The sequence below is a fragment of the Pelodiscus sinensis genome, chromosome 2, assembly GCF_049634645.1.
Source record: "Pelodiscus sinensis isolate JC-2024 chromosome 2, ASM4963464v1, whole genome shotgun sequence".
NCBI lineage: Eukaryota > Metazoa > Chordata > Testudines > Trionychidae > Pelodiscus > Pelodiscus sinensis.
In genome coordinates this window covers 223726955-223748961 of record NC_134712.1, presented here as the reverse complement: position 1 = coordinate 223748961, position 22007 = coordinate 223726955, and the positions used below count along the sequence as shown (strand labels likewise).

The 22007-nt window shown below is 42.6% G+C and overlaps 1 protein-coding gene across 1 annotated transcript in view; it reads left to right on the top strand.

Moving 5' to 3' along the window:
* The window catches only part of C2H10orf67 (chromosome 2 C10orf67 homolog), a 127604-nt gene that overhangs the window by 21326 nt on the left and 84271 nt on the right, over positions 1 to 22007 (top strand). Inside the window, exons 6-8 of the mRNA XM_075922520.1 lie at positions 14100 to 14247; positions 15467 to 15525; positions 19749 to 19814. Of these exons, the coding sequence (XP_075778635.1) occupies positions 14100 to 14247; positions 15467 to 15525; positions 19749 to 19814 (273 nt within the window). The remainder of the gene's footprint in view (positions 1 to 14099; positions 14248 to 15466; positions 15526 to 19748; positions 19815 to 22007) is intronic.

Genomic DNA, 22007 nt, shown 5'->3' with positions numbered 1-22007 from the left:
CCGAAGACAATGACCAAGCCATTTGTCTCGTGCCATCCCTCTCCAGCCTTCCACAAACTTTGGGCAGGGATACCACTCCTACCCTCTGGCTAATAGGACTCCATGGACCCAACCTCCATCACTTGATCTCACTTCCCTTTAAACTCTGTTCTAGTTGTAGCCTTCACAGCCTCCTGCAGCAAGGAGTTCCACAGGTTAACTATTTGCTTTGTCAACAACAACAACTTTCTGTTACTACTTTGAAGCCTGCTACCCATTCCTTTCCTTTGGTGTCCTCTAGTCCTTCTTTATGGGAACTCATGAAGAACTTTTCTGAATGCACCCTCTCCACCCAACCCCTGCTTTTAGAGACCTCTATCCTGTCCCCCCTCCGTCTCCTCTTTTCTAAGCTGAACAGTCCCAGTCTCTGTAGCCTCTCTTCATCTGGGACCTGTTCCCAACCCCTGATCATGTTAGTTGCCCTCCCCTCTCCCAGCCTTTCTCTTCCCCTCTCCCACCTCCTTTTCCCAGTCTCCCCCAGTTTTTTTCAATAAAGACAGAGTCAATGTTGGAAGAAACGTTATCTTTATTTTGTACATCAATAAGAAGGGGGGCTAGGGAAGGGCAAGTGGAAGGAGGTGAGGGAGGAATGGGGTACGAGCCCCCGATGGGGAGGACTGGGCTGGCTCTGCGGGCTTCTGGGGGTGGAAGCTCTCCTGCAGCCCCCCAATTACTCCCTCTCCCCAGATGGCAGCCTGCGGCAAGTGCAGCCGGGCTGATGGCCGAGTGCTGTGATGTGCCCAGTGTGGGCACTCAGGGCACTCCAAGCCAGAACTTCTTTGCAAGCGGGGCACCCCTTAGAACTGTGTGTCCGGGGTGGGGGTCGGGACCCTTTAAGCGCAGCCCTCGGCTAGCCTGAGACAGTATCTCCATGCTCTAAGTCCTCCTTTTATGCCCTGCCGGCACTGCTTCCAGCCATCATTAAGCCCTGTTCAGAGTCCACTCAATGTGGACTTACTAGTTCGAACTAGCAAAACGCTAGTTCGAACTAGTTTTTAGTTCTAGATGCGTTAGTTCGAACTAGCTTAGTTCGAATTAACTAATTCGAACTAAGTTAGTTCGAACTAGCGCTGTAGTGTAGACGTACCCTCACTTACAGGTACCATGAAACCCTTTGGTTCTCTGAGCTCTTATTAAATGCATGCAAAATAGACACATAGCAGGTATATATTCTCACCCCTGCGTTCCAGACTTGGCGTGGCCAGCGTCTTTCTCTCAATCCCTCGGGAAGAAGTAGGGCGAGGTTGGGCGTCCCACAGACCTCGGGAGACAATCAATACCTGCCAGCAGGTATAGATGATTGGAGCTCAAATGGGGTGGGCTGCTGAACCTCTTTTATACCCCTTGGGTCATGTAGGCTTCTTCCTGGGCTCAAGTGGCCAATTAGGAAAAATGGCTTTGAATGCCAAGTTTCCCACGAAGGGTGCAAAGCATAATTCACACCTGGGAAAATGCAGACAATGGGCACCTCTGGTATGTGATGGGCGAAGATTCCTCTCCTGGGACAGTGCAGGCGTGTCAATTACTGGTACTAGCCATCAGGGCGACGGGAGGCCCCGGGTCGTCAGCTAGCCCATTTACTGTCTGGTTTCTGTTTATGGTAGAGTCAGGGACAGGCAGCAAACCTGTGTTCCCAGGGCATCAAAGGCTGACTGCCTTTCTCTTGCTCTCTGGGGGGGGGGGGGGGGGAAACAAGATGGGGTTTGTGGAAAAACAAGATGGGGTTTGTGTCTGGCTACAGACTGCCAGAGCAAGGTGCTTCAGAGGTGCTTGATGGGATAAGAGATTCTTAAGGGGAGAGCTGCAGAAGGTAGGCATTTAGGAAGACATGGGGAAAGGCCTAGCAAAAGGATTTCCCAAACAGTGGCCAGAAACCCAGTCTACTAGGAACTATGTGCTGCCCTGGGGAAGAGCTGTAGCTGACAGTTCTCTATGGACCTCTAACGGTGGGGAAATTACCCACATACAGTCAAGAGTCTTGACTCCCCCTACAGGTAAAGGGCTTGGACAGAGATGAGCAGTGGACTAGGTGAGAACAGATAAACTAAGAGTGACCCTGTCTCCCAGCTTAGATGCTGGGATGGAGGTTTGCTTATGTTACGTGTTGTTCCTTTTGTTAAATAAATTAGACGCTTGAAGAGAATGCTTGTCAAATACCTGAATGCTTGGAAATGTTTATAGCCCGGGCCAGGGGAAATCAAAGCAGGGCTTACCTGGGGTGCCATGTTTGAGAGCAAGGGGGTGAGCCAGGGTGGCTTGCACTATAATGAGGCTAATAAATTTCAGCTGGAGACTAGCTGGTGCATCTGCAATGACATTAACTAACAGTGCAATGGCTTAAAATGCATTTTGATGTAAACTCAAACACATTGTGTCACCAACACAATGAACAGAAGTGGCAAAGAATTTTAAGAGAAGACTTTGTCAACTGCTCAAGTAAAAGGTACTGGAAAATTTGGGCATTACTGATATTTGGTGGGATGAGTTGCATGACTGGAACATTAAAATCACTGGTTTATAACCAGTGTCCCCTCTAATTTTTATGTCCATAAAAAATGACTTTCATTATGTGCACCAATGTGTCTTGCAGGGCTCGGGCCAAGGGGTTGGGGTGTGGTAGGGGGCTCAGGGCTGGTTTGGAGGCTTGGGACACAAGAGGGGTAAGTGCTGAAGGTACAGGCTCTGGGCTGGGGCTGAAGGGGTTGAGGTGCAGGCTGTTCTGGGGAGAGAGGACTATCCCAGCCTTCTCTCACTGCAGCAGCATCGGGCCATGTGAGAGGTGCTTCTCCATGGCCATGGCAGCTCCAGTTGGCACAGGCAAAGGAGGGGCATCAGTCTTCCAGCCAGGGGACGTCTAGCTAGGCTGGGTGGGAGCCATGGAAAGAGTGCCTGTGCCCCAGCTGCAACACTTCTGGGGCAGCGACAGGTGGGGTCCAGGGAAAGGGAACCTGTAAATGAGCTCCGGAACCCTTGCATCTCGCAGGCTGCTGCCTGAACCTGAACCTGAACATGTGCTCTGTAATTAAATGTCCCCTTTTCCTAAGCTCTGTGAGCCTGGGTCTGCTAGCACTGGTCAGCTGCAGGTTTTTAGTTGTAGTGCAAACATGTCTTTAAGGAGCTCAGTCTGTTTAGCTTATCAGAGAGCTAAGTAGTAAAGGGTTCTTTAATTTAGTAGAGAAAGATATACAAATTAGGGATGCAACAGTGTATTTGTTTAAATGGTAACCCACAAACCTCCCCTTCCTCCCTCCACTGCCTCTGTATCAGAAGCAGCAGCACAGAGGAGGAGGGGAGGTGGCTCCCCTTGAGCATCGGCTCCCATGGAGCCATCTCCCCCGCCCCGTGTATAAATGTGTCACTGCTGAAAATTTCAGCAGTTACACGTTCACAAAACCTCCCTGCTTTTTAACATCCCTAAAACGAATCATGGTTGGAAGCTGAAACCAGACAAATTGCAATTGGAAATAAGGTGCACATTTTTAACAGTGAAAGGAACCACCAAGGAAAGTGATGCATTCTCTTAGCCTGATGTCTCCAGATCAAGTCTGGATTCTTTTCTGAAAGATACACTTTAGCCAAACAGAAGTTATTGAGTTCAGTACAGAAGCAACTATGTGAAATTTAGTGGCCTGCAATATACAGGTGGTTAAACTAGATGATCTGATTAGCCTTTCTGGCTTTGAACTCTATGAATCTATGAAATATTTAAATTTATTGACTGTAAAAAATTGTAAATGAACCATTCAAATGTAATAAATAATAAATATTTTACAAATAAATGAAAATGGTATTTACTAAAGTATAGTAAATTACAATTTGCTTTTTATAAAAATGTAAAACTGGAAGGGGTCCCTAGACAGATGCTGGACAATAGATACTTTTTGTGCAATTGCCCCCTCTTGTGGTGCAAGTAATGCACACCATTACTCACTGAAAAGTAAGCAGCATTTAAAATATATCTTAAAGAGGAAAAGGTGCATGATAATCTGGATGCCATCTTTCTAAAAGTGATTTTTTTTCAGGACAAACACGCAATATCAACAAAAGAAATGAGAAATCTTCTGTTTTACTTTTTTAAAACTAATTATTAACAAATACTTTGGTATTTTGTACTGTAATTGGTTTACTGATATTTTATGTAACATTCAATTCTGAAATGTTTACAAAACCATTGTAACTAATCCTAAAAGTGCTGTTTGTTTATTTTTCAAATGTATATTAGTAAACATACTGATACATATGTTTGTGAAATTCAAATTCCTGCATCTGGATATACAAAAGAGTGTATTCTTCCACTCTTATACTTACTGAAATCAGACTAGACATTTGGAAACAAATTAATAAATTAAACTATAATAAGTCACTAGAACTGGATGGTATTCACCTAAGTATTCTGAAGGAACTCAAATATGAAATTGAGTAAGTACTAACTATGGTAGCAACAGCTTTGATAGCTAATGACACCAATTTTTTTAAAATAAATTCCAGAGTTGATCCTGGAAATTAAAGGTCAGTAAGCCAATTTCAGTACCAGGCAAATTGGTTGAAACTATAATAAAGAACAAAAGTACGTCTACACTACAACGTTAATTCGAACTAACTTAGTTCGAATTAGTTAATTCGAACTAAGATAATTCGAACTAACGGATCCAGACTAAAAAACTAGTTCGAATTAGCGTTTTGCTAATTCGAACTAGCATGTCCACATTAAGTGGACCCTGAACCTGGCTTAAGGATGGCTGGAAGCAGTGCCGGCGGGGCATCAGAGGAGGACTTAGAGCATGGAGATGCTGTCTCAGGCTAGCCGAGGGCTGTGCTTAAAGGGTCCCGAACCCCACCCCAGACAGACAGTTCTCAGGGGTGCCCCGCTTGCAAAGCAGTCCTGGCTTGGATTGCCCTGAGTGCCTACACTGGGCACATCACAGCACTCGTCCATCAGCCCAGCTGCACTTGCTACAGGCTGCCATCTGGGGAGAGGGGGCAATTGGGGGGCTGCAGGAGAGCTTCCACCCCCAGAAGCCCGCAGAGCCAGCCCAGTCCTCCCCATCGGGGGCTCGTACCCCATTCCTCCCTCACCTCCTTCCACTTACCCTTCCCTAGCCCCTCTTCTTGATGTACAAAATAAAGGACAATTGTGTTCAAAAATGGAATCTGTCTTTATTGAACAAAACTGGGGGAGACTGGGAAAAGGAGGTGGGAGAGGGGAAGAGAGAGGGTGGAAGAGGGGAGGGCAACTAAAATGATCAGGGGTTGGGAACAGGTCCCATATAAAGAGAGGCTAAAGAGACTGGGACTTTTCAGCTTAGAGAAGAGGAGATGGAGGGGGGACAGGATAGAGGTCTCTAAAAGCAGGAGTTGGGTGGAGAGGGTGCATACAGAAAAGTTCTTCATTAGTTCCCATAAAGAAGGATTAGAGGACACCAAAGGAAAGGAATGGGTAGCAGGCTTCAAACTAATAACAGAAAGTTGTTCTTCACAAAGCAAAGAGTCAACCTGTGGAACTCCTTGCTGCAGGAGGCTGTGAAGGCTACAACTAGAACAGAGTTTAAAGAGAAGCTAGATACATTCATGGAGGTTAGGTCCATAAAAGGCTATTAGCCAGGGGGTAGGAGTGGTGTCCCTGCCCAAGGTTTGTGGAAGGCTGGAGAGGGATGGCATGAGACAAATGGCTTGGTCACTGTCTTCGGTCCATCCCCTCCAGGGTCCCTAGGGTTGGCCGCTGTCGGCAGAGAGGCTACTGGGCTAGATGGACCTTTGGTCTGACCCAGTACGGCCATTGTAAGCTCAGGGCTCAGGGTCGGGGGTCTCAGTGGACCACCTTGATTTTCATACACATCTGCTCCTGGGTGGCCAGGCTGGCAGCTCTCCTGCCCTAGACGGCCACTTTCCTGTGCCTAGTGCGGAGGTCGTGGACGAGGTCCACGATGTCCGCATTAGCCCAGGCGGGTGCCCGCCTCTTGCGGTCCCGGGCAAGCTCCCGGGAGCCGCCAGCCTGGTCCCGGGAAGAGGGGGAGGGCTGGGGGGCATTGGGTGGGTGGCTCGATCCGTGCCAGGTGCAGGGTCTGCTGGCTGGGTGCTGGCAGGCTTGCACCTGGCACGGGCACCATAGCCAGCCTGTGTCCCTTTAAGGGATCCGGGGCCGGGAGGGGGGCAATAGAGTTTCCCTGGTGTTGGCCAGAGTGGCCACCAGGGAAAGCTGGGGAGGGCTAGCCTCCCACTAGTTCTAATTAAGGGGCTACACACCCCTTAATTCGAACTAGCTAGTTCAAACTAGCCTTAATCCTCGTAAAATGAGGTTTTCCTAGTTCGAACTAAGCGCTCCGCTAGTTCGAATTAAGTTCGAACTAGCGGAGCGCTAGTGTAGCGCCTATTAAAGTTAGTTCGAACTAACATCCGTTAGTTCGAACTAACTTTGTAGTGTAGACATACCCACAGAGACTAACATGATTGAGGGAGGGTGGGGACAGAAATTCAACGTGGCTTTTGTAAAAGGAAATCATGTCTTACCTATTGATTAGAATTCTCAGTGGAGGTAAACAAATATAGACAAGAGTGATCCACTAGATATAATGTAGTTGGACTTGAGAAAGCCTTTGACAAAGTTCCTCCTTAAAGATGCTTAAAGTAAGAAGTCATGGAATAAGAGGAAAGATCCTCACATGGGCAAACTGGAGAAATGGTCTGAAGTAAATAGGATGAAGTTTAATAAGGACAGCTGCAAAATACTCCACTTAAGAAGGAACAGTACATTTCATACAGACAGAATGGGAAGTGACTGTCTAGGGAGGAGCACTGCAGAAAGGGATCTAGGGGCCATGGCCATAGTGGACGGCAAGCTAAATATGAGTCAACAGTGTGACACTGTTGCAAAATGCAAACATGATTCAGGGATATATAAACAGGAGTGTTGTGAGCAAGACACGAGAAATCATTCTTCCGCTCTACTCGGCACTGATTAGGCCTCAGCTGGAGTATTGTGTTCACTTCTGGGCACAACATTTCAAGAAAGATGTGGAGAAATTAGAGAAGGTCCAAGAAGAGCAACAAAACTGATTAAAGGTCTAGAAAACATGAGCTATGAGGGAAGGCTGAAGGAATTGGGCTTGTTTAGTTTGGAAAAGAGAAGATTAAGAGGGGACATGATAGGAGTTTTCAGGTATCTAAAAGGGTGTCATAGGCAGGACAGGGAAAATTGTTCTCTTTGGCTTCTGATTATAGGACAAGAAGCAATGGGCTTAACCTGCAGCAAGGGAGGTTTAAGTTGGACACTAAGAAATACTTCCTAACTGTCAGGGTGGTTAAACACTGGAATAAATTGCTTAGGGAGGTTGTGGAATCTCCATCACTGGAAATATTTAAGGGCAGGTTAGACAGACTTCTCTCAGGGATGCTCTAGACCAGGGCTACTCAACACGCGACCCACGTGCCTGTTTGTTTGCGGCCTGTGGGTGAGAGTTAAAACAAAAAAGTAGTTGAATTAAAAGTCTTCTGTTGATATGCATTTTAGTAGTTAAATTCCTAGACTGTCATTGCTCATTAAAAGTGCTGACATACGGGTGGAAATCAGGTAAATACTGCATTTTATTAGTATCAGTAGAACTGACTTAAATGGGGCCTGTGTGTTCTATAGTCTTGCTTTAATTTTTATATTCATGCCCCTCAGTGTGAAGGAAGCTATTTGCATATATATTTGCATTTATATGCAACCATACTTCAGTTGCGGCTCTTAGCACATGCTGTTAGTATCATTTTGGCCCCTGGGGCTTCCAAAGTTAAGTAGCCCTGATCTAGACAGTGCTTGGTCCTGCTGTGATGGCAGGGGACTGGACTTGAGGATTTCTCGAGGTCCCTTCCAGTTCTAGTATTCTATGATTCTATGGAGTAATAACTGCTGAATAGCTGGATAACAAAGGGTAGGAATACATGATGGCTGTGTCTACACTGGCATGAATTTCCGGAAATGCTTAAAACAGAATAGCTTTCGTTATAAGTATTTCTGGAAAAAGAGCGTCTACACTGGCAGGCTGTTTTTCTGGAAAAGCCCTTTTTCCGGAAAAGCATCCGTGGCCAATGTAGACGCATTTTTCCGGAAAATACTACTGGGCTGTCTACACTGGCCCTTTTCCGGAACAGTGTTCCAGAATAAGGACTTATGCCCGAGCGGGAGCAGAATAGTTTTTCCGGAATAGCGGCTGATTTTATACAGTTCAACGTCATTGCTTTTCCAGAAATTTAAGGGCCAGTGTAGACAGCTCGCAGCTTATTCCGGAAAAGTGGCTGATTTTCCGGAATAAGTGGCCCAGTGTAGACACAGCCAATCTGTTTTCAGAATAGGAAAAAGTTAAAAATGGTTCACCTCAGAGATAGGTAATAGGACCAGTGAGGTGGCAAAATTTGCAGATGTCACAAATTACTCAAGATACTTAATTCCAAAACAGACTGTGAAGAATTACCAAGAGATCTCATAAAACTGGGTGACTAGGCAACATAATGGCAAATTAAATTCAATGTTGATAAATGCAAAGTAATATACACTGGAAAACATAATTCAACTATACATACAAAATGAGGAGGGTCGAAACTGGCTGTTGCACTCAAGAAACACATCTTGGAACCCTTATGTTATCTTAAAACATGCTCAGTATTCAGCAGCAATCAGAAAAGCTAAGAGAATATTAGGGACCAGTGGGAAAAGGATAGATAATAAGTAGAGCTGTCAAGCGATTAAAAAAATTAATGTTGATTAATTGTGCAATTAATCACATGCACTGCCCCTTTGAAACTCTGCAGCAGCATTTCAAAGGGGCAGCGCTACAGAAGCCTGGGATCAGCTAGAGTCTTCAGCTGACCCCAGGCTCAATACAACTGCCCCTTTGAAATGCTGCAGCGGGACTTCAAAGGGGCAGTACCGCAGGAGCCCAGGATTAGTTGGAGTCCCCGGAGTGGCACTTCAAAGGGGCAGGGCAGCATTAATGCCTGCGATTAATGCATTAGAAGGATTAGCGTGTTAATTCTGTCCTGCATTAATCGCAGGTGTTAATGTAGGTCAATTGACAGCCCTAATAATAAGACAGTAAGTATCGTAATTTCACTGTATAATTCCATTGTACACCCACACTTGAATGCAGTGTGTAGTTCTTGTCACTCCATTAAAAATATTAATAAAGGAGAAAATACAGAGATAGATAACAAAAATGATTAAAGGTATGGAACAGCAACTGTATGAGGGGTGATCAAAAGGACTGGGACTTTTTGGCTAGGAAAAAGATGACTAAATGGGCTACAAGAGAGGTCTACAAAATATTGAATGATGTAGAGAGAGTGAATAAGGAAGTGTTTTTTACCCATCACATAACACAAGAAACAGACATCACCAATCAAATTAATAGGTTTAGCAAGGGTAGAGTTTTGGGACAGTGTGTGGGGGGGGGGAACAGCTGTGTGCACCGGGATGCGGCTTGCATTTCATCCCATTCCCCAGACAATCAGGGAGTGAGGGGAAAGTACTTGCATTCTGTGCATGTCTCTCACTCCTAGCTGGTGAAGGGAGGGGGCAGAGAAGTAAATCACAGAATCCAAGTACTTTTTCATCACTCCCTAATAGTCTGGGGAACGGGATGAAAAGTAAGCTGTGTTGCAGTGTACACGGCTGCTGCATCCTCTGCCCTCCTGAAACTGTACCCATGAGGTTTAGAAGAAATTAAAGGAAGTATTATTTCACAAATTCATAGTCAATATGTGGATCTTGTTGCCTGCGCATGTTGTAAAGGCCAAAAGCATAACTGGGTGCAAAAAACAATTAAGTAAGTTCATGGAAGATAGGTCCATCAATGGCTATTAGCCAGGATGGTCAGGGAGGCAACCCCATTCTCTACACTATGCAGAGGATCAATGCTGCTGCAGTCGATCTTCTGGCGTTCAAATTAGCAGGTGTAGTGAAGACCTGCTAATTCGAACTGAGAGGGCACCACCCTTAGCACAGGTAGTCCTGCTCCTCGTGAGGAGTAAGGGAAGTTGATGGGAGTGTGTGCTCCCATCGTCTTCCTACTGTGTGGACAGCCCAAAAACACTATTTAAGATCATAGCTGTGCGCAGCACATTTCATTAGGGTGTGCACCCAGGAAATTTTTTTTTAAAAGGCAAACATTTATCGAATACTCAATCATAAAGGACATTATTTTTATTCATCCAACAAACTAAAGAAACTAAAACATAACTAAACTTAATTTTTTTAAATTAACTAAACTTTACGTAAAAAATACAAACTTAAGTATGGGACATTGTACAACTTAGTTTGCTTTTTATGTGGGCAATTGAGTGGTTATTGCATAATACAGCAATCCATACTTTAAAACTAAAAGAGCGTATCATGCGATTAAATTAAAATGCAAAGCCACTTTTTTTGGAGACATTATAGGGTTACCAGGTAGTCTTAAAACAAATGCCGGACACACTTCATGGGGGGGAGGGACCGGGGAAGATCGGGGGGGTGGCTGACGGGAAGCAGAGCTGTTCGGTGTGGGGAAGGGGTTGGGCAGAGCAGGGCTGGCAGGGGAGATCGGGGGAAGGGCGGAGCGGCCAGCGGGAGCGGAGCTGGCTGGGGGAGATCGGGAGAGGAGGGGAGAACTGGCCGCTGGAAGCAGGGCTGGCGGCTGGTGCAGCGGGGCTGGCTGGGGAAGATCAGGAGAAGAAGTGAGAGAGAACCAACCGGCTGGCCAGGAGGGGGTGGGGGAGGGAGCATATCAGCCGGTGGGAAGCGGGACTGACCGGGGCAGTGCAGATCCCAGGGTGCTCCCACCCCCCGCACGGTCCAGGCGAAGGGCAAGTCAGTCCGGCTGCGGCTCCACCATGCGCTTGACCAGTGCACTGGAGCACGGACTGGGCTTTCCCTCCTCCTCACATGCAGCCAGGACTCCCAGCACTGATCATGCCCCGCCTCCCAGCCACTCCCCCTGCCAGGTTTCTGGGCGACCAGTTGGAAAACCAGAAAATACCAGATATTGCACATGTCCGGTATTTTCTGGATATTTCTACCGGACAAAGCCCCCAAAAACCCAGACTGTCCAGTAGAAAACCGGACACCTGGCAACACTAAGACATTAGGGTGTGCCTGGGCACACCCAGCACACCCCGTACACATGCCAGTGTTTAAGATACGTCAACTCCAGCTATGTAATTAAAGTAGCTAGAGTTGTGTATCTTAACTCGACTTTCCCCTTTCATATAGACCAGGTCTTCATGTCCTGAGTCTGCATCTGGGAGAATCTGGGAAAATATGATGGGATGGATCACTTAATAATTACCCAGTTCTGTTCATATCCTCTGATTATTCTGGCATTGGCCATTGCTGGAAGATGGGATACTGGATTACAATGAGTGACCATAAGTATGACCTAGTATGGCTGTTCTTATGTCTAACTTACTATTCAGCATGAAGTAAGGATGGTAGAATCTGGCCCTAAAATTGTCATATTTCTAAACAATGTATTCAAATTTTCCTGCTGTTCTAGAAAATTAATCAAAATCTAAACCATTAGCAACTGTATACTTTGGCATTAATTAAAACTAAATAAAACTATTTTCATTTAAAAAAAATATTGGGTAAATTGTAAACTGAAAGTAACAAATCAGCAATTTTATATATAAAGTTAGTTTAAAATCTTATGATTGCCAATCTCTTTCTAGTACTTTTTTGCTTCCCACTTTCTAGCCCTTTTTTGCTTACATGATTCCCTTTGGTTTCAGCAAGCCAAAACTACTGCTGTGGGCAGATGGTAGAGAGAACACTACCACAAAACCTGCCACTCAAACTGTAACAGATGACTGTAGCTACAGAAAACTGTCCCTTTGTTCACTTTGCTAATGAGTGTCCTCATTGCAGCAGGAGACTGAATAGCTAATTATTTGCAGTTCTTTTTTATAACAGATGGTGGAGCTAGAGCTAAAGGTTATACATGCAAAGCACAAACTATAAATTGATCTGTGAGTAAAATAAGCCTACTATATTTTCCTGAATTGTTGCAGTAAAACAATAACAGACAAAAAATATACACTTAGATATTAAAAACATTGCTTAAAATTTATTCTTTGGTTAATATGACTAAGTCAAACAGCTCCTAGTTTCATTTAAAATGATGCTGATTCTTCTGCTATCCGCTGTTGATGCCAAAATTCAGCCAAAGCAAAGGAACTCATGCCTAAGCCTGTTTAGGTCTGAAACAGTTATTTAAAAGGTTCTTTGCAATTGCAGATTTGTTCTGAAATGGATTAGAACTGAACAATGTTTGAGGAGAATGATAAATAATCACTCAAATATTTTATTGGCTGTTTTATTAACAACCAATCTTCAGCTTGTTAGAGACTTTCTATAGGATTTCCAAGGTTCTGGAAAGAGTTTTTATAAAAAAAATAATCCTAGTAAAGTAATTAACTAGCAGGAATAACTAAAAAGCTCTTTTGTTAGAATAAAACTCTTTAAAAATTGCAGTGAGATAATAGTTATTGAGGATATATAGTTTGAAAAATATATACTGCTAACTTTACATACTTTCATTAATCGACAATTGACCTTTCTAGAAATTGCTACTTCTTAGCAAAAAAAAAAAAAAAAAAAAGCCACAAACTAATAGGGTTGATTTTTAAGGCATGCTATGGGATTTTATCCACCTGATTCCCAGTAAAATCATTTGGAGTATTGCAGCCAGAAGAACTGTATGAAACACTTAGATGGTTTATTCCTAAATGTTTTAGTGAGCAGAAGGCACTGAGTTGGTTCTTTTGTTTTGTTTTTCGAGAATAATACTTGAAATAGTTGTGCAGGACTAAATTTTAGGCATAAATATATTTTAATTTTGAGTTCATGTTTACATGTTTTCTTAAACTCAGAATTTTACTTCTGTAATTCTAGGTACCAGAGTTTTCATACTTTCACATGCTTATTTTTGCCAAGTAGAACAAATACCTTAACTTTCCTTTAGTAAACAAATAAATTCATAACCTGTGCTTTGTTTTTAATATTTTAAGGCCTTTGGAATTCAGTTTGATAGTTTGGTATTACTCTGAAGTTTTGTCTAGCTTCCGAAAGCTTTTCTGTAATTTTAAAAGAAATATGTGGCAGTAAAATCGGGACAGCCATAAGACAGTATATTCAAATGTTTTCAATAGCTTTGAAACAGACAAGAAAAAAAGAGTAGCTGTCCCAATAAGCTTCAGTTGCATAAGAAGTCTTTTCCATAATGGATGTGGCAAGATTTAAACAAAGGACACGCATAATAAAAATGTAAATGAGTTTGCTTTACTAAAACTATAACTTTAAAGTCTTTTGTTGAATGTTATCCTGGAACCTTCTTACAAGGTAATCACTGTTTGCATAGAGATTTAAACCATAGTCTTCAATAGCATTAAACCCCTGCACGGTCTATGTGTGACAGGCATGCAAAGCCATGTTAATGTTCAGAATATGAATTGCCTCTGGGTGGCTCCGACACCAAGTAGAAAACCAACTGTGTTGGTATCAGAAGGCCTGATGGACTCCATGCGGCTCCCAGCCTGAAAACTTCACCACTTTGACATGTGATGTGCTCCTCATGACACTGGCAGCACTGTCACTGAGAAATGGCACAAAGGCAACAAGCCCCCCTCCTTAGCCATGCACTTTGCAACCCCCTGGTGTTGCCTGTCCACAGTCTCTCCTGCCTGCCTAGTTACGGACGGCACTTCATAAACACAGAGGGAAGTGTGGGTGGACAGGCCCCAGCTGCCTTCCTGGACACAGCCTCCATAATAAATTGACCTGAATGATGAGGGCATACAAACAGTATGATATGCATTATTCCTGTCAATAAAATGTCCCCATGTGTTATGGCTTTGTATATAATGTACTGCAGTCTTTCTTCTAGCAAGATCCCATTTAGTCTCCTGACTCTTTTCTATTCATATTATAACTGTGTAATAGAATTCAGAAAATTATGTGATAGCTGTGTTGTATAGTTGTTATATTTGGTGCAGCACATTTAAATCCTTGATTCTTAACTTAGAAATGTAAGTTCTAAATCTTTCAGATTGCCTTTGACAATGATGATGAAAATGAAAAAAAAGTGCTTGAAAAAGAAAATAAGGATTTCAGAGAAGAGATTGCTAAACTACTTGATAGGATTTTGCATCTTGAAGAGTCTCTAAAACACGGTGAAAAAGAAAATCATAAATTAGGTAAAATTTTCATGTGATGTTAGGTCAATATGACATTTAAATATAGTATGAATTAAATGTTAAATCAAAATGTAAATCTTGTATTGTTCAAAAATGTGGTAAGTTATTCTTGGCTTTCTGTCGGCTTGTTTTGTACTTTTTAATTATTCTAAATTTTATATATTTCCTTTTTCCTTTTTTTTTAAACTCGTGATAAAGGAATATTTGTTGTTCAAATGGATATTGAGATGTCTTATGTTGGTTAAGAGTATTGCTGGAGTTCATAAAATAGACCACTATTATTTTGTAGTCTGCAAAATTAAAATCTGAGAAAGGTGTTATATAAATATTTATATTTGTAAATGATGTAGTATATAGTTTTATTGCCTTAAGATGAGAAGATCAAATGTTCACTGTATATAGAATGGCTTTCTATGCTTATGCATATGATTAAAATACACTTTCTGGGGAAAATATTAATTATATGTTTATATAGAAGTCTGTAAGAATCAATTTCTTCCTCAAGTTATCAACACTGTTTTCAGTATATTTACTTTAGAACACTTTTAAAAAGGGATTCTTTTTGTTTCATTCTGAAATTGAGTGTGTTTGTGTGTATTTATACATATTCATACACACTGTATAGATTATAAGAACAATTAACAAATCCTCTCATTATTTTCAAGTTGCCACTAGTATATTGTCAGTGTTAGAAAGTTCTCATGGAAAGCTAGAAATCTATAGCATTAGAACCAAATTTGTGTGGAAAATCTGGCTTCTGACTTTGGTACACCCAAATAGATTAGACGTAGTAGTACCTTTTATAGTAGAAAGATGAATTTGATATAAACAGTATTCTTTATTGCTGTTTATCATCAGATTTAATGGCACTTCTCATCTCTTCATAGTTTTATTTGCGCAATAAAGAACCACCTGCTAAAGCACTTTGTATTGGCTGTGACTAACAGCAAGGATGTCCAGAACTAGTATTAATGAAAAGCTGTGGGCACTCAGCCACACTTGGCTCTTGAACTTACTTCTTAATCTCTATCTGACCAGCCGGCTGAACAGCAGGAAGAAGGCTGTGAATGTCAAGGGCAGTTGTGAAGGTCAGATTTCTGCTAGGACTTTGATCCACGGTGAATTCCACTAGGCTTAGACTGACCTGAAACACACAATATGAATACAATGATCTAGGCATGTAATTTCATGCTCTACCTTTCTTCTTTTTTGTTTTCAGATAAGGAAGTTCGAGGTATGCAATTAAAAATGGAAAAAGATGAGAAAACTATTCAAAAGGTACTGTAATGTTTCGACAGTGATGGATGTCTCTCTAAGCAGAAACACAGCAGGCTTAGGTTATTTGCAAAATGTATTCCAAATAATATTAGAAAGATGAAAAATAGTCTATATAATTTCAATTGTTTCAAGTTTTGTTTTATATTTGTGTAAGTCAATAATAAGTAATAATGAGCTGATATTCCTGAGTAGGCAGAAGATGATGATTCATATTATCTTTCTCCTGTCATATCAGCATTATTTGTGCTGTATTTTAACACTATTAGGTAAAACACTTCCTTGCTTCTGAACCTCAGTAAACTATATTGGATGTGGGTGGAGAACTTTCATTAAGATGGAGGACACAGGTATATTTTTAGAGCAGGGGTGGGCAATAATTTTTGATGGGAGGGCCACTCCAAGATTTTAATAAGTAGTCAAGAGTTGCACATTTCTTTGGAGAAAGTGTGGGTTTGGGACGGAGGATGGGTGCAGAAGGGAACTCGGGGTCTGGGACTGGGGTGCAGGAGAGGATGTGGGATCCGAGAGATAGTTTGATTGAAGGAGGGAGTTGTGATCTGGGGCAGGTGATTGGGGTGCAGGGTCCAGGAGGTGTTATGGGTGCAAGAGAGGATTCTGGCCTGGGAGAGGAGTGTAGGAGGGAGTGCAGAGTCTGGGAGGGAGCTGGACTCATGGGTGCAGAGGATTTGGGTAGTGACCTGGGGCAGGAGGAGGTGATGACTTGGGGCAGGGAGATGCGGTGCAGGAGGGGATGGGATGCCAGAGGCAGACTCTGGCTAGGAGGTGCTTGCCTAAGCAGCTCCCAGCCAGTAGCCCAGCAGGACCCTCAGCAGCCCCAAACCACTCAAAGAGGTTGGCTGTTCCATGTGGCTGTCTGTGCCTCACCAAGGGAGAGGCTTCATTGTCTTCAGTATTATTTATGAGCTATCAGCATAAGGCAGTTATTGAACAACTTAGTAAACATAGTAAATACAAAATTAATGCTTGTTGGCATAGGGAAGTTCTTTTAAAAAACAAAACTACTTCACTGAGAGAAGGGGAGACACTGAGGTCTATCTAGATAACATACCTAGATATCATGCTGACTGGTTTGCTGTCCCTAGATAATAGACTTAAAATAGTTTTCTTTTCTTTGGTGCATTAGTTCCTTTCTAAAAATGAAAGAGAATTCAAAGATCTTCTGACTGTAGAAAGGGGACTTTTTCCATGTAACATTTTTCAGTGTGATCTATATCCCTTTTTGAAGAACTTCAGTTTAGCAAGGGGTTACCCTTTTCAGAAAAGTAGTTTTACCTTTGTGTAGAATCTCTGGGTCCTCTATATAAAGACCCTCTCTATGATTAAAAATCTTCATATTATCAAGTTGTTTTCACTGCCCAGGGAAAGGAAGAATTCTGTTTTGATAAGGCACAGGAATGAAAGTCAGGAGACTGGTTTCTAGTCCCACCTTTTCTGTAGACTTTTTTTGCAAACTTAAAGATGCCACTTTTCCCTGTTGTTAAATGTAGATAATGCCAACCTGCCTCAGAGGGATATTGAAAGCTAAATTTTTAGTGAGATCCTATAGATTAACCTAAAATAAGAAATGGCAGCTACAGATGATTCCTAAGATTGGTCCAAACAGTACACCAGCCTGCCAATGGACAATTGTTCTCTACAGTACATTTTCTAGTGTATTATACTGTGGAATTGCCCAAACAAGATTGGGGTCCCAATGTGTAAGGTTCTATACAAATTATAGATACAATCCCTGCCCCAATGATTTTACAGCCTACAGTTTGTCTAGTTTCCAAAGTCCTAAACCATGGGATTTCTAATGCTTCATTGGAGACTGTTCAGTTGCCTAATGCATCTCACTGTCAGGAATTTTTTCTACTGGATAGTGCACTGAAATTTTTTTGACTTGACACCCAAGTTAACCAAGTTTCTTGCACTTGGATAACTTTGAAATTGGGGAATATTCATACATGCATCGACTTCATCCTCAAGAACAATGGGTATCTGACATGCTCCATTAAAAAGCCAAACTTAAATAGGTTTTACACGTAAGATGACGTCTAGGATCAGAGGGGAAAAAAGTATCTCCTCACCCTCCTCAGAATTCTACCAAACAGAAGTGGAATTACTCTAAAGCTGCTTCTGCAACATGACTTCTTCAGCTCTAGTGGATGCTCTCCAAACACCCCCATTATTGGTGTGCAATTTGACTCCTGGGTCAGTGTAGTCCTCATTCCAGGCCCAACCAAAGAGTTTGCGGAATCCAAGGCAGCATGCTGTGGTTGGCAGAGCCACACAGCTGGGCGGCTCCCAGTCAGGGCAACGAATGAGTGGCTGGGTGGGTGGGAGCTGGGCAGCGCAGGGCCCTGAATGTGCAGAGCCCAGGCCAGGCCTGCCTCATTCTGAATAATTCCATCCATGCTAGGGGCTCTCTATACCAGTGGTTCCCAAGCTTTTTTATATCGGGGACCTGCAAACCCATTTGCAAACTTTGGGCAGACTGGTAACATTTTATGTGCATGTTTGCATATTCATTATGCAAATAACGAATATTCAAATATGCAAATAAACTGATACCAGTCTGCCAAAAGTTTGTGAATGAGATTGCCTGTCCCCAGTATAAAAAGTCCTGGCCCCCAGAACCCTCAGTGCCAGCCCTCACCCCTCCACTATACCCCAGCACCAGTCACTAAACTACAGAGGCCCATGCACCCAAACCCCCAGTGCCAGCCTCTTGCCCTCAGAGTCCCCTAGTGCCAGCCCTCCTGCCCCCAAATGCCTGAGTTGCAGCCTCCTGTTTCCAGAGCCCCACTACACTCAAATCCCCCAGATCCCCTCTTGCCAGCCCCCAATATTAGCCCTGTCCCCAGTGCCAGCCCTGCCTCCCTAACCCCCTCACTACTAGCCCCCACCCCCAGAGTCTGCCAGTGCCAGCTCCCCATCCTGGATGTCAGTGCCCATAAATATTAGCCTCCCCTTCCTGTTAGAGCCCCCCAACCCCAGAGCCCCCAAAACCCCCATGCCTGCCTCACCCCCCTCACCTAGCCCTGCCGCTGCATCCCGGCCACCAGCTGAGCACAGAGCACTTTCCTATGTGGCAGGAGGGCTACACATATCCTGCAGTGTGCCAGACCCCTGCTAAGCGCCGTGGCAATTGGGCCCTTGCTGAGCGCTGCATGGAGCCCAGCTTCTGTGGCGCTCATCAGGGTCCTGGCTACCGTGGCGCTCAGCCCTGGCTGAGCACTGCAGCTGCCCATCATGCAACCACCGGAGGTGGAACTGGGGCTACATTGAAAATGCCCCAGTAGAGACAACCTCACTGAGGCCGCGGCTTCAGCTGCAGTACACCCAGTTGTCTGCTGGTCCACTCACCCTGTTGCATCATGGGGAACCCCAGCGGGCGGGCTCATTAGCATCTGGGGGCGTGTCCTGGCAGTATGCCATGGCTCAGCAGACAGGGGTTTGTGACAGGGTTCAAAAAAGAGCTACATAGATTCATGGAGATTAGGTCCATCAATAGCTATTAGCCAGGATGGATAGAGATGGTGTCGCTAGCCTCTGTTTCTTTGGAGGTGAGTGACGGGGGAGGGATCACGTGAGGATTACCTTGTTGCGTTTCCTCCCTCTGGGGCATCTGGTATTGGCTACTGTTGGCAGACAGGATACTGGGCTTGATGGACCATTGTTCTGACCCAATATGGCCATTCTTATGTTCTTATGACCTGCCACTGATCCGTAGATCAGCGGTTGGGAACCGCTACTCTATACCCATTCTTTATGCTTCACAAGTGGTGTAGATTTCCTAGACAGGCTCCCTCCTCCACCAGAGCCATGAAGCATCATTCTTTTGACTGTGTTCATAACTTTATAACTTCATTCACTTTTTATCAAGGCCATAAGGTTTATCTCAGAAAGCTGATTTTAGAGAGCCCTCCATTTTAACCTGTGGTTCTCTAGAGATCTGCTCTTGGGCATGTTGTATGCACATGGAGTGTGTGTTCAATCTAAAATTAAAGTGTGAATGTTTGATGTGTGAATTGCACATTCTGCCTGGGCATTCCTAATGCACTGTCATATTTGTTTTTGCCAAGATGCCTCCCTGTTATTTGTTATGTTATATACATGCTATATTTTCTTTGGTAAATTATATTTAGAAAGGCTGTTGGAAGAATTCTACCTGCCTGTAATCTAAATTGCAGTATTATTTCTTATGCTTTCATTTTTAGTTAATCGAAGCTCAGGAAATAACAAAGATGGAACTTGAAAAGGAAAGATCATTAATTCAAAGTATGGTAAGATTCTTCAGCTTAAATTATTTTTGTGAATGGCCATGTGTTTCAAACTTCACAAAAACGGTTGTTTTCATATATAAAACTTTTTATTCAAATATTCAGTTTATTCTAAGTATCATGTGTAGTTTATATGTAGTGAACATTTTTTAGGAAAATTTTAAAAAAATATTTTAAAACATGTTTCTGGAAAATTAGTTCAGCAGAAATCTAAATGTTATTCTATTTTATCTAATCGAAGAAACATTCATATAAGGCACTTTTTAACTATTTTTTAAAAAAGAACTCCAGTATTGTTTGTGACAGAACATATAAAATATTTATCATTAGATGGAAAGATTTGTTACTAGTGATTAGAAAATGTCATAGATATCAGAGAGAGAGCCCTATCTGAAATATTTTTTTGAATTCTGTTAGTCTCTTACGAATGCTGTCTTTTATTTTCTTTTTATGTGTTTCAAGAACTTTCCAGATGGCTGATTGTTTATTTTATCATTTGACCTTTTTACTAACTTGGCTTCACAGTGGTTTTCACACTGGTCACCACTAGCATGTCTTTGTTACAGTATACTGACTGGGTTTATTATAATAAAAAATAAAACACAGCTTGACTTGCAATCAAAATGTGCGGGAAAAGAATATGATACTGTTTAGAAGAGAAAAGGTTGTGAATAGAAAATCAGTACCACTTCAGTTACTTAAACATTTGCTTTTTTGCAGCTTGTCAAATGTTGTGCCAAGTCATAGCTGCCTTACTTACTTTGTTTCGTTAATCTTAGCACAGTGTGTGTTGGGCTATTTTGACATACGGCCAAATTCTGCAGTCCTTACTCAGTCTTTGACTTCAATAGGACTTTTGCCTGAGTACGTATGGCAGGATTGAGTCTTTAGAAATAGAAGAAAAACAGAATTTCAAGATTATAAAGGAAGCCTTCTTTTAAACCAGTTTGTAAACACTGAAAACTAAGAATAAGTTGATTATAGATCTCTTTTTTTAACAAACACATTCGTTTTGAGAACACATTTTACTTTTTTTTCTTTTAACCTGAAAAGTATACTTCTCTTCGAGTCAGGGATCCTGGGTGCACATAGTTCAGCATTTTTAAGATTCGTTGCCTAACATTCTGATCTTAAATTTATGTATAGGCTTACCATTCAAAATGATCAATGTTATCATTAGCATCTGCCAGTTCTGATTCCTAGCTATCTTTGAATATCACAATCAACATGTTTGCACAGGTTTCACCAAGGACATCATTTGAACGCACAGGATTTGAATAGATGTAACTAAGATCTGATTTGTCCCCATTGAACCTTTATCACTGAAGAAGAAGATGTATGAGATGGAAAGAACCCAGATTGACTTTCAAATCCCAGGTTGAGATTGCTGAGCTGGCAGCTAGAAAAGACATTTGTACTTGTAAACTAATCTTATTCGATACAGAGATCATTGAGAGATAATAAATTTGGAATCATGTGATGTCTCTTTTACTAAGACAGTCCTCAGAGCAGAACCACACTTAAATGATTGTCTCCATGATCTCTCTGTTTGTAGAATGTGTTTCAGAAGCTATACTATACCTCTTTTTTTCAATGTACTGTTCCCTAAGACAAGGCACAGCAAGAGTTTAAATAAAAATTCACATTTCTTCAAAGTTTTAACATGAAAAACTATTGCCTCAGAATTAAATTAAAACAAATTCAGAAGACTATTGAATATGAATAGAGCAACTGCACATACTTATTTAGGATCGTATTATGCCTTTAGGGTCCAGCCCTGGCATAGGGGCAGTGTAGAACCATCTGACCCTAGGCCAAGAGATAGTTTACTTAATAGAGCTTGCTAGCTCGCATCTACTGTGAGCCTACCTTTAAGAGGCTGGACTGGAGTATGTGCCTCCCTCCAGCTGACCAGCTCAGCTAACTGATGTCAGAGGTGGGGAGGCAAAGCCCCACCTCTTCTCTGCCTTTTCCTTATTCTTCAGGACTACATAAAGATTGTAGTTACTGGTGGCCTCTGAAAAGAGGGGCAAAAGGGGTAAGGAGAAAAGCTTCTTGAGCCTCTTCCCTCACACTGTCTGCAAAGACTAGACATAACATGCCTCCTCCTCTATGTAGACAGTACACACGAGGAAAATCTATAATGTATAGTTAGGAAAACAAGCTTTAAAGTAAATTGTCTTCTTAATAGCAATA